Genomic DNA, 12,820 nt, shown 5'->3' on the forward strand with positions numbered 1-12,820 from the left:
CCGGCTACCTTCTTTGCAGCAATTTAAGGAAGTGCATTTGTCTGTCTGAGACAAGGGGTGTTGAAATGACAGTGATGCGAATTTGTGCAGGCAGATACTAGAATAAAAGCGGTTGGAATCCACACTCCTAGACTAGCCAGTGTCTCATCTTCCACTTAGGAGAAGGTAATCGAAGCCCTCGAAAGCAAGCTGATGAGTTGGCTCAGACCAGCTAGTCCTTGAGCTCGGATCCTAGATGTGCTAACTCCCTTTGCCCCCCGTTCTTTGAGGCTATAATCTCTTAGCTTAGTTCCTGACACACAGTAGGTCCTCAACACATCTCTCTTCCTTCACTAGGGATAGGGCCACTGTGAGAAAAACCAGCCCAAGTGTTTGCTGATTTCTTTCTGAACACTGTAAGTCATGATACATGCATAACAATTAAACTTTGAAGCCACTGATGTAAATGGTCATCGCTCCCTAACCGTCAAGCCCAATGATCTCTTGTTCAGTAGCTCTTTACTGAGCACCCACTGTCACCCTGCAGGGGTCTTTATCTTCTCAGCATCAGTGGTTTGAAAATAATCTCTTCCTCTTTAGTGGCAGGAGATGCCAAAGATAAAGACATCTCCTGGTTCTCCCCCAACGGAGAAAAGCTCACCCCAAACCAGCAGCGGATCTCCGTGGTGTGGAACGATGACTCCTCTTCCACCCTCACCATCTACAACGCCAACATTGACGATGCCGGCATTTACAAGTGCGTGGTCACTGCAGAGGATGGCAGTGAGTCCGAGGCCACGGTCAACGTGAAGATCTTCCGTAAGACCCTCCTCCTTCTCCTTCTGTTATTTCCTGTCCTCTCCTTTGGCCAGGAAGACACATGGTAGCAGACAGAGTGGGATGGAGGATGGAGTAGAGGACCAACGGCTAAGGGTTTGGTGGGACCTCTTTCCTCGCTTCCTCTTCCTGAGTCTTTTCCAAATCGAGCCAAGACTGCAACACATTCTTAAATGATCCTTGGCCAACTCAGAACTCACAGCTGGATTCATGCTGGTCACAGCTACCTCCCGCTGGCCTCCATTCTTTAAATTCAAATTACACATTCCCAGAGGGCTGGTATGGGTTCCCCTCTCCCTTCCCCAAGTCTTGGCTGACTTGTACAGCTCAGGTTTTCCTCTCTTATTTCACTCTTTCCTGCTGGAAATGGAGTGCAAAGGCTTGGTGGGACATTGCACGGTGATTATCTTAGCACTGGCACTCAGAGCAGGCAGTTCTCATTGCCCCCAAAACCAGTATGGAGGTGGCATCTCATTACCTTGTTATCGTGCATCTGTCCTGTTGGCCAGGGAGATGGTGGGTGACAGCTGATGGAACAGTATTGATCGCCATGGTACCCACTGCCATGGGCCTGCTTTCTTCTGTCCTGTTCTTCAAAATTCTCTCTGCTGTAGACAAGTTGGGGTAGGGGTGGCAGACAGTAGGGGAGACAGAGGAGGGACTGATGGCTCCTACGATTCGCTGTGGAATAGATGTTCTGCCAGCTCAGTCTACCTGTGCGTAGTGTTTCATTAACTCCATCCCATGTGGTGGGGACCCTTGGGAAAGACACTCCCTTTCACTTTGTAGACCCTTCTCTGCACAAAGTGTGATCAATTCACACTCAGTGAATAGACGTTGATTGCCAAACACTGATGACGTATTCCCCTACTTGTGTCACCTGCTCTGCCTGCATCTTTGGCCAAGTGATGGGTGGGACCCCCTTTTGTACCGCTGTGTGTGTGTGTGTGTGTGTGTATATATATATATATAGACTCGAATCCAAGCAGTATGGCGCCAGTGAAAAGGAATATTTGTCAGAGAACCAGCTGTTTTCCCTCACTCTCCCCTTGCTCATTTTCCAGAGAAGCTCATGTTCAAGAATGCGCCAACCCCACAGGAGTTCAGGGAGGGGGAGGATGCTGTGATCGTGTGTGATGTGGTCAGCTCCCTCCCTCCAACCATCATCTGGAAACACAAAGGCCGAGATGTCATCCTGAAAAAAGATGGTGAGACCTGCCAGCTGCCCTTTCCCCTGTGCCACCAAGTTTCATAGAGTTTCCACCTCTGCCAGCTTCTGAGGCATTCCAACCCAATCTTAAATTCTGGGGTCCCAGAACCACATGCCCTTTCCAGGTCAACGGGTGCATGTCTATAGCTTGTATATGCAGGCACTTGATTTTCTCGCCAAAGAAAGAGACACATTTCCGATAGACTTTTGCTCGTGGCTCTAGGTTGTTGCCAGGGACACATTTTCTTATTTCAGCTCAAAACCCTCCCCATTCCCAACCCTCCCCCAACCCCTGTGAGACTGAAGGTAGGAAAAAGGAGAGGCTCAGTGACCTGCCTGCAGACACCAGTCCTCTGACTGCTCCCTGGATGAACCTGCCTCTTGTCTCTTCCAGTCCGATTCATAGTCCTGGCCAACAACTACCTGCAAATCCGAGGCATCAAGAAAACAGATGAGGGTACTTACCGCTGTGAGGGCAGGATCCTGGCCCGGGGGGAGATCAACTTCAAGGACATTCAGGTCATTGTGAACGGTGAGGAGATCTGTTACTCCTGCTCCCTCCACGGCTACAACCTTGGTTCATTCATGTCCGCTTCCCCCACCCCCACCCCCACCCCTTCCCCTACTCCCACCCCTACCCCCCACCTCTGGCTTGTTTTTCATTTGTTTGCTTTTAAACACACTTGTCTTTTAGGTCTCCCTCAACTATGAGGATTTTCAGGGCAGTGCTTGAATGTCCTTCAGTATCTTGCCCCACAGGAAACTTTCCCCATGCTTACTAATAAATTCTTATTCACGCAGCACCCTTCTTGATGTTACCATAATTATGAAGCTGGTCCCCTGGTTCAGTGTCCAAAGAAAACATTATAATCAATTCAGGCATCAGAATAGTCAGAGTCAGAGTCCGCGGGCTTATTAATCTCAATTTGCAGTGTCAAATAAACACACCCGTGGAATCGATCTGACATTTACAAGATGTTTACAGGAAATTATAATGTCAGTTCTAAGAAAATAAGTAAATCATGGTTGAATTGTTTTGGATATCGAAATGTATCTTTTGCCAAACTCGCCTCCCTCATTCCTTTGGTAAAAACAGTTTGTGCACGGGATTGTTTATGACAGTCCGAGGGAAATGTCACTCTTTGATGAGCTGGTGCATTTCAAATTGGGATTAACCATTGAACCACTGGGAGCAGGAGTTTTCAGCTTGTTCTGGTATCGAGAGCCCCTCTGAAATGTCAAGTTCCACCAGTCATGGTTTGCATTGGTGGATTGGTATGCATTGATTGAGAAAATATATAAAGATAAATAGCTACTATAAATTGAATGCCAGTTAAAAATGAAAGCAGCACAGTCATATGGCTTCTAAATCTATATTATTGAGAAGCAGTATTATTACATATTGTCATACAGACAGCAATATCAGGTATTGTTGAAAAACACTACTGCATGTTGGAAGGTGAATTATTCTGGTATTTATTGTGGTGACAGTAATTATTCAGTGCACACTTGATTTTAGATCACTTACACTAACTTTCCAGCTGCCCAGGACTCTTGACCCTCTGACGTTTCTTCTCTCCTTCAGTGCCACCCACCGTCCAGGCCAGACAGAGCATAGTGAACGCCACCGCCAACCTCGGCCAGTCCGTCACCCTGGTGTGCGATGCTGAAGGCTTCCCAGAGCCCACCATGAGCTGGACAAAGTAAGAAACCAGCCCGTACACAGACTAGCGGAAAAGGAGACCTTGCAGGGCCTGCTCTGTGTTGGCATTTTAGTGAATAGGGGTCGGCGGCTGGTGCAGAATGGACTCTTTTCTGTAAAGTCCTCTTGCCTTGTGTGTGCATTGAACTCCTTCACTTTCAGTTTGGGGGACAAAATTCCAAAGCCCTCTTTGGAATTGTTGTGGGTGCAGTTTGCAGCCCTCGGGCAGCCTCCAAGGTCTGGGTTGAGGAATCACAGGTAGGCAGAAGCTGGCATCTTCACTTTCTGTGAGTATTCAGTCTTTGCCATGAGCTTAGTCTGCCTTTTGTGGAAACTAATTCAAAATAAATGTGGCAGGTGGGAAATAGCTCAGTGGTAGAGTGCATGCTTAGCACGCACGAGGTCCTGGGTTCAATCCCCAGTATCTCCATTAAAAAAATAAAAATTAAACAGTAAAAATACATCTCTTAGCTCTGTGGTCAAAATCACGGCACTCTGCATTTCTGCACCCTGTAGGGACGGGGAGCAGATAGAGAATGAGGAAGACGAAAAGTACCTCTTCAGCGACGACAGCTCTGAGCTGACCATCAGGAGGGTGGACAAGAACGACGAGGCCGAGTACGTCTGCATCGCTGAGAACAAGGCTGGCGAGCAGGATGCCTCTGTCCACCTCAAGGTCTTCGGTAAGGACATGGGGTCAAGGTCACGGCTCTGCCACATTTCCTCTAACCCACCACCATCCATCAGCAAGACCTTGTCCACTCTGCCAGGGAATCTACCCCACTTCTTGCCAGCTCCACCACCTAAGCCCCTAGTCCAGGCCATCCTGGTCCTCACCTGGTCAACGAGCCAGCCTTCTAGCTGGCCTCCCTCCCTCTCATCCATCCCCTTCAGTAGCTCCCGCTCACAGTAGCCAGAATAACCTTAAGCACCACTCTTCTGTTTCAAATCCTGCAATGCCTTCCCAAAGCAACCAGAATAAGATCCGTGGCTGGAGACCAAACCCAGGCGAGCCCCCGACTTCCTTTCCGGCCTCATTTCTCCGCTGTGCTCCACAACAAAGCCCTCCCACCCCGGAAGCCCTCTTCCGGTCCCTCGACACACCAGGCTTGTTCCCTGTCTCAGGGACTTTGCACTGGATGCTTCCTCTGCCTGGAATATCATCCCCCAGATCGCCTCTGAGCTGCCTTCCCCCCATCCATCATCCACATGTCAAGTCATCATTCAGTCACCTTCGCAGTGACTCTTCCCTCACTGCTGTGGCCAGTGCAGCTCCCTCATCACCACTGCCACCCCCACTCACCTCCACTGCTCTCTCCTTCAGTGCCCTTCTCAGGACCTGAACTGCTCTCATTTACATATCGGTTTTGGGGGTCATTTGTCTCCACTAAGTGTAATCTCCAAGATGGCGGAGCACTGGCTGCCTGATACATCGCTTCATCTTGGTGCTCCAGACAGCACCAGAGTCGTAACAGGCCCTTGCTCAATATTAGTGACTGAATGACTGCCTCTGTCTGTCCCTGGCCTGTGTGGAGCACTGTCAAAAAAGTCATGAAAAGAACCTCCACATCTCTACTCACTTTGTCTCTATAAACTCAGTTAACTTCCATCTGTTTAGAACTGAAATTCATTTGGACCTGACTTTGAAAAATGAGTTTGTGGTGGAGCGATGTATGACCTAGTGGTTCTCAACTCTGTCTGCCCATCTTTCTAAAAAAACACAGAGAAGTGGGTCCCCCATAGAAGGTGCTGCCAGAGTGTGCCCGGCTCCTGGTTGTCCCAGCGTGTGCCTGGGGAGCCCGCCTAGGACCTGCTTGTTTCCTCCCCAGGAGAACTCACCGCTGTTCTTAAACACAGACCTTTGAACATCAAGCATTTATGTGCAGTTGGACCTGCTAATCCCAGATGAATCCTCTTTGCTCATGATAGTTGAGCGTAGGAACAGAAGATCAGTGTGGTCCAAATTAACTGCACATACTTGAGAAGGGAAGCTAAACTTCTTGGAAAACATTCTTGACAGTCATTTCTCTGATTCTGACTGGTCTTCCCCAGTCACTCTGATTTTGAGTTTTTCCATGTGAAAGACACTTGCATTTGTTAATGTATTCCTTCATTTCACAAATACTTATCGAGCATCGTTGCTGCTGGACAGAGGGACTACAGAGATCTCTGTATAATGTCTAAGTTAATGTCTTTTGGCCCTGAGAAGCACAAAGAGGGAGATAAACACATAAGCATATAAACTATAATAGATAGTATCCATCAACAACATTTGAGCACCTGCTGTGAGCCCAGCCGTTGCCAAGGTTACAAAGACGAACGCACTCTGTTCTCATCAGTGCATTCACAGGCTAACGTAGATAATCCATGCTGAAGTTTTTAATGACAGCCCATTACAGTGACTTCATAACAGCAATATGCACGGTGTCCTGTAGGGGAAGAAAGATCTCTGGTCCTGCTAGAAAAGTCTCTGCAAATGTTACGCTGTTTCCCGCGTTGGAGTTTCCCAGATGCAGAAGAAGTGGATGCGCCTTTCAGGCCCCCCGGCACAGGCACACAGGCCGGGAGCGCACGTGCTGTGCTGAACGTGAACCCCTTGTGGACGGGGACCTGCGTCTGCTCTACTGACAGATGTACCCCCAGCTATAACAACGCTGCCTGGCACGTAGTAGGCACCAGTGTTTGAATAAAGGAGGGGACGGTCATTGGTTTTTATGAATGAAGCACGATGTAGGTGGCAGGGAGGTGGACCTCAAAATGTGTAATCATCACTTGTCTTCAGGAAATTCTTTTAGATATCAGCCCCCTGAAATAATAATAATAATGCTCAACACCAAGTAAGCCCATATCATACGCCAAGCACTGTAGGAAGTACTATTCATAAATGAGCTCTTATTACCTCATCACAGTCCTATGAGGCAGATTGAATTTTTATCCCCATTTCACAAATGAGGAAACTGAGCACGGAGACAGGAGGTGCCCTACCCGAGGAGCCAGGATTCAAACCCAGGCTTTCTCACCCATTCCCTGGTCTCACCGTGGTATCTCCTCCTCCGTGAAACCCAGTGAAACACATGTTATATCTGAATTACACGCGGAATGACTGGTAATTAGTGTCCTCTGCCTTTCCCTCCGTGGATTATGTCGATTCTCTGGGGAAGTACACTCAGTTCTCACCTGGCTGCTCGGGAACAGACCTCGCTTCTGGTCCAGGCCCTCCAGTGGGGTGGCGGCCCCAGGAAGGAGGAGTGGGGGGTGGGCTTGAGTGAAGAAGGTGGGTAAGGTCCAGGGAAGGGGGTGTCCAGGCAGGGTTTGTCTTTCCACTCTCCTTCCTTGTCACACATCCCCTGCTACATCACACACACACACACACACACACACAGCCACACACACACGCACACTCTCTCTCTCTCACTCACTCCACTGCCATCATTCTTTCCCAAGCCTGCAGCTGGGAGAATGTACATCTGGCAGCCCAGCAGAGTAAACAGGGAGATGTGGGCAGACTCCTGCAGAGACAGGTGAGAGGGTCACAGACTCCTAGGAACTGCGTCTAATCCAGGCCCAGCCAGAATGAGAACCCTCCTCTGTAACATCCCGAGGAGAGTCCACATGGGCTCCTGGGAGTAGCCTGGTACCCCGGGTCCACCCTCGTTTCCCTCTCCATCTCACATTCTTGACTCCTTTCTCTCTTCCTCCTCCTGGCCTCCCCTGTGGGTTTAGGAGACTGGGACTAGGGCGGGGAGCCCCGTGGGGCAGGACTAGCCAGTTGGGACTTCATCTTTCTTCCACCCTTTCTCCCTCTCCTTCCCCTGGCTTGCCATCGTGACCCAGCACTAGGGGAGACAAGGGGCTGGTTCCCCAGTGGCTGCAGAGTCGCAGCAATGAGACAGAAGAGGAGAGGAACCGTAGCTTAGATAGTAAAGAGGTGCTCAGAGCTGTGGCTTCAAGAAGCCCTGGGAATGAGTGTGTAAGGGGCGTGTGTGAATTCGGGACTGCCGTCATTGTCCTGACATATACCATTTTTTTCCTAAGAAAGGGACATGGTCTAGGAGGCACTGCCCTAGTTATCAGCCAGAAGCTCTTTTTACTAAGTGGTTGCATCCTATCTGCCTTTAAACTTGGCAGTGAATTTCCATTGCTCCTCTCCCCTGAGCCCTTCTGAAGAAGTATTTTTGTCTCCACAGGTTCTTATCATGCTCGTAAGAATGGTCTTGTGGTCTCATGCTGCTGTGGCCTGGGGCAAGTCCACCAAGTGGCCAGAAACTTTGCTTGGTTGACCCCTTAGGGCCAGAGGAGCCCTTGTGAGTTATAGCAAAGGACAGACAGGTGCCTGAGGGATGGGGCATCTGATTACACCCAACACCTTAGTGCAGGGAAGCAGAGGCCTTGGATCCATCCTTGGAATAAGGCTGCAGGAGCCTGGATTGGCGTGAGGGTAGATGAGGCTGGCCCTCAGTGGCAGGTGCAGAGCTGGGGACTTGCCGGAGGGGAGAGCAGCATGCTGGGAAAACTCACAAGGACCGCTGTGCTCACAGGAGGGTCCATGGGAGAGATGCGTTGGAGTAGTCGGAGGCACTGGGTCCCACGGTGGCAGGTGGACAGCAGAGCAAGGATCCAAAGTCGAAGGCCAGCAACAGAGGTTCATTAAGATGCAGCAAGTACCACTGGTGGATAAAACCTGGAGAGATGCTTCCAGATGCTGTTATGCAGAGGGAGGGAATCTTTTATAAGTAAGGCGACCCTGCCTCTGTCCCTGTTTGCTCAGCGATGCCTGCTGCATGCCTTTCATTCTCAAGAGTGCCCCAGTTTGGACAATTAATTATATTGCTATCCTATTTCTAAGGTAGTGTTCCAAGCCTTCTGTTAGTTCCGACAGCAGCATTGCTTCTGGGGCGCAGAAGGGATTAAGCCGCCGTTGAGAAGCTTACCTTCCTTCCCACAGCCTCTGTAGACCATTCAAACTTAGCCATGGTTAATAATGTTTTTAGCAAGAATACATTTTGCCTTTTTCTGAAGACTTGCACAGAGCAGCCTCCATAACCATCTGGGAAAAGGAGTCACCAAGACCAAATATTATTAATAGACGTTAGCTGTCCCTTGTCTGTCTTCTGTTAACCTTTCGTGCCAGTGCTGTGGGCCGGAGAGGGTCAGCAAACACTGTCTCCATCACAGTGTCCACGCAGGTTCCAAGAGGCTAAAAAGTCAGCCTTCCTGTGGCTGCCTCCAGATCCCAGAACAACTGTCAGTTCAGTGAATTCAGTTGTTTGGCTGTTTGTTGTGTTTTTTTTTTTTTTTTCCAACTTTTCAGTCTGGGATTTTAACAGTAGAGAAACTCAGCTTTTCTTTCCCCTCCCTAAACCCTCTGTCAACAGCACTTAACAATTTACTCCATCCAGTATGAGTCGTAGCCTTCTTGAAAGTTCTGTTGATCAAGACAGACGCAAAGCCTTCCTGTGGGAAAACCTCACTCATGCAGGCTCCATCAGTTCAAATTTGTGATCATTTGGCCACATCGGATTGAGATGTGCCTGGAAGCTAGCCGACAGGAAGGATTTGCCATAAGCAAGCTGTTAGTACAGATTAACTGTAGGAGAATATTTGAACCGTATAGGTCATTTTATACAGAAGGAAGTATTTGCTACAGAAAATGCGTAGCTCAGTCATTGTTTTCTGTTTATTAAAGCAGAATCAGGGCCTCAACTTGGAGGATGTATAATAGGCAGTAGTTTTATTAGCCTCCTTGGTGGTACTGTATGATTTTAAATATAAAGGAAATGCAGTTCTCTCAAAAATTATCCATAATTCTGATTTATTTATTGTTCGTTTGTTTATCTAGCCTGGCCTTTTTTCTCTATTAGCAAAATAAGTTACATTTGTGCAGTGTTATCTTTTCTCTTCTGTGGGAGGTTTAGCAATTTCAGAGTGTAATTGTTTTAAATTGGGAACATTCAATTTTCTCTAATGCTCTAACATTTAAACTCAGCTTTTGAATGCTCGTGTTTTCTTGCATTACCCAAAACATTTGGAAAATGAACTCATCTCATGTCCTTCCCGATCCCCAGCACCACTCCACAGCCCCCAGTGAGTTACTCGCCACATTTCTGTCCTTGAGTTAATGCTAACACAGCCTCATAGTCGTTAAGAATCTGAGAGTCATTTGGGCTCCTCACTCCTCCTTGGGATTCTTCCCGTCTCTACTTGCCCTCTGTTCACTTGCCGCTTCCTGTAAAACCTTCCTTCAGCATCTCTCTTGAAGCCACCCTTTCCTCTCTGGTCCCCTGAGACGACGTTCAGGATTGTATTACGTCACAACTGGAGCGCTGCCGGGCTTTCCGGATTGGTTTTCCCACCTTAAGGTTTTCTCCGTCTTGAATTTTCCCTCGATTCCCCTGCCTTTAATACAAATGATCATGTCATTCCGCTGACCAAACACTGTCAGTGAGCCCCACCCCGGAGCCACAGGATAAAATTCAAGCAAGAGGTTTAACCCGGCAACCACGATGCTCCCTGCTTGGGTCCAGCATGGTCTCCCACTGCTCTGAGGCCCAGACACGTGGCCCATGCCACACTGCTCTCTCTCCCATCCTCTCCTCACATGCTCTTGCCTCTTTGCTTTTATTCAAGCGGTTTTCTGCACTTGGAATGACTCTGTGTCCACCTGAAGTTCCACCTACTGAAAATCTTACAACCCAGCCCCAAAGCTGCCTCCTTGTGGGGCCGCAGCCAGAGGGGTGCTCTGCCTCCGCTCCTGCCTCCTGCACCCGCCGCCCTCAGCACTCTTACCATCCAGGATGTTGTTTTGATTACTGTCACTGTGGTGTTGTGACATGCCTGCTCCACTGGAATCTCCCAGGGGAGTTCAGCTCATTATCTCGCCCAGGACCTTAGAACAGGGCCTTCTCCTGGATAAGCTGAGAACCTTTGTTGAATGGGTGGATGTTATAAATTCAACCTGGCAAGTTAAAAAAAAAAATCAAGTCAACTTATGAGATGTTCTGTCTTTTCAGCAAAACCCAAAATCACTTACGTAGAAAACCAGACCGCCATGGAACTGGAGGAGCAGGTCACTCTTACCTGTGAAGCCTCGGGAGACCCCATTCCCACAATCACCTGGAGAACTTCCACCCGAAATATCAGCAGCGAAGAAAAGGTACAATGTCGCCCAGGAGTTTCAGGGCCATGGAACGCAGACTCCCCACAGACTGAGCCTGCCCCATGCCCAGTTCTTTTTGGGGAGCCGGAAGATGGCATGTGGTCACCAGAGGCCATGGTCAGGTCCTTTGGCCCCCCTCCTCCATCCTGCCCTGGCTGTGGCTCGCTCAGCATCCCCTTGCAGTGGAAGGGGCACAGTTCCTTGCATGGGTTTGCAGGGGTGTGATGTTAGTGAGTAAGGTCAAGACAGACATTGCAGGGAGGAAGGGGATGGTGATTCTCAAGCCCAGGGTTATGGAGCTGTGAGCAACTAGGAAAAGCTAGGATCCTGGCGCACCGGGTGACACTATCTTCATCTCAGGAGCACCCAAGGAAGTGTCTCCCGGAACTAATAGGGATCAGAATGAGCCTATTAATTCTTTTCCTTGTGATTTGTATGCTCATGCTATCCATGCACTATACGCACAAAACCGTGGTTGCCTTCGTGTCTGCCTGTATTCTCGGTCACGTTTGGGTATCATTTTGTTCTAAAGGCAAAAATAATTAGCAGTTTCTACACTATGATAATTACACCAGGTTCTGCAATATATTCACTGAGCGTTGAAGAACATTATAGCAACTTCCCTGGCAAATGTAAATGACTGGGAAGATTTCGCTTTAAAGCACATGGATTTTTAGGCCACCAGAAAGCTGTCTTTACTATTGACAATATATAAAAATTGAGGTGACCCTACATCATGCAGCCCTTTGCTACTGAGTGGGCCAAAAGACAAGAGGAGGAAGAAGCTTGGTTTTGAAGCAGCTTAAACCCTCTTGTGGCATTTCTCCAATCTCATCACATATATTCTGTAGTTATGGGCTTCATTTTAATGTTGCCCAAAGCTTTGTCACCTATTCAGGAATAATGGCCTTCACCTTAAAGAACATTTATTGTGGATTGCTGATTGACCAGAATGTCAAAAATGATAGATCTTCAACTCTTCTGCCTGCCTGAAGGAAGTCCCTAGAGAGGGTAGACACAAATAAAGCCATTAAAGGGATAGTGTGAAATACCGGGGCCAAATTTGGGATTTGCGTTTGAGGAACTGATTTCTTTCCCACTAATAGAACACAAAACTAAGTCAAGAGGAACAGAAGTTGCTGTTCCAAAAAACAAAAACAAAAACAAAATTATTTTTTTGCAAGTTTTACCTCCAGAGTTGAATTCAACTGAACAAAAACTCAGCTGAGGAACTGCTAAGTATTTTTGAAACTTGCATATGCTGTTTGATATTGTGAAAACCGACTGAATTAAGTAACGTGGTGTTTACTTGGATACTTTCTTTATCAACATTGGAATTAAACCTTCAGCTCAGATTTCAGCTCCCATCGTGTGTGTTACATGGGTTGAATGTACATTTCAGGGCTTCAGCCACAGGGCTGCCACTTGGTAGATTTTTCTACATCAGGCTTGAGAGTAGATTTGTCCAGAATGACCCAGTGTATATCTCTGACCTACAGTGAAGGACGGACATAACATCTACCCTAGATGAATGATGGTTTTAAATTCTCTATCTTTTCTAGGAAGAGCTCAACCGCCAAGCTAGACCAGAAGGGTTATTAAGATTTGTGCCTACTTCAGATCCTTTAATAGGTGGGCACTTCTGGCCTGTAGCTGTGAATTCATTTTTATAGACTGAGAACAAAAAAAACCAGACACTAATACATACTTGTACTTCCTAAATATTAAAACCAAAGTTATCCAGCAGAGACTGTCTCAAGCCAAGTAGGCTTTGTATGATTCAGTTATCAGTGTAGATCATTGGCCTCAATCTGAGATAATTGTTTAAGCCCAGGCACATAAATTGTAATGTGCTTTCTTTCTTACTATGGACTGCCTTCAAGTGACATTACTTAAACAGGAGTAAATCAGTGTTAGAACGAGTCCTCCAAATTGG

The 12,820-nt window shown here is 47.8% G+C and overlaps 1 protein-coding gene across 15 annotated transcripts in view; it reads left to right on the top strand.

Annotated features, from left to right (window-relative positions):
- The window catches only part of NCAM1 (neural cell adhesion molecule 1), a 297,496-nt gene that overhangs the window by 231,855 nt on the left and 52,821 nt on the right, over window positions 1–12,820 (top strand). For all 15 annotated transcript variants that reach the window (XM_031443713.2, XM_031443715.2, XM_064482050.1 and 12 more), the window contains exons 3-8: window positions 580–798; window positions 1,881–2,024; window positions 2,421–2,558; window positions 3,612–3,729; window positions 4,245–4,411; window positions 10,739–10,881. In XM_031443713.2, the coding sequence (XP_031299573.1) occupies window positions 580–798; window positions 1,881–2,024; window positions 2,421–2,558; window positions 3,612–3,729; window positions 4,245–4,411; window positions 10,739–10,881 (929 nt within the window). The remainder of the gene's footprint in view (window positions 1–579; window positions 799–1,880; window positions 2,025–2,420; window positions 2,559–3,611; window positions 3,730–4,244; window positions 4,412–10,738; window positions 10,882–12,820) is intronic.

The sequence above is a fragment of the Camelus dromedarius genome, chromosome 34, assembly GCF_036321535.1.
Source record: "Camelus dromedarius isolate mCamDro1 chromosome 34, mCamDro1.pat, whole genome shotgun sequence".
Classification (NCBI taxonomy): domain Eukaryota; kingdom Metazoa; phylum Chordata; class Mammalia; order Artiodactyla; family Camelidae; genus Camelus; species Camelus dromedarius.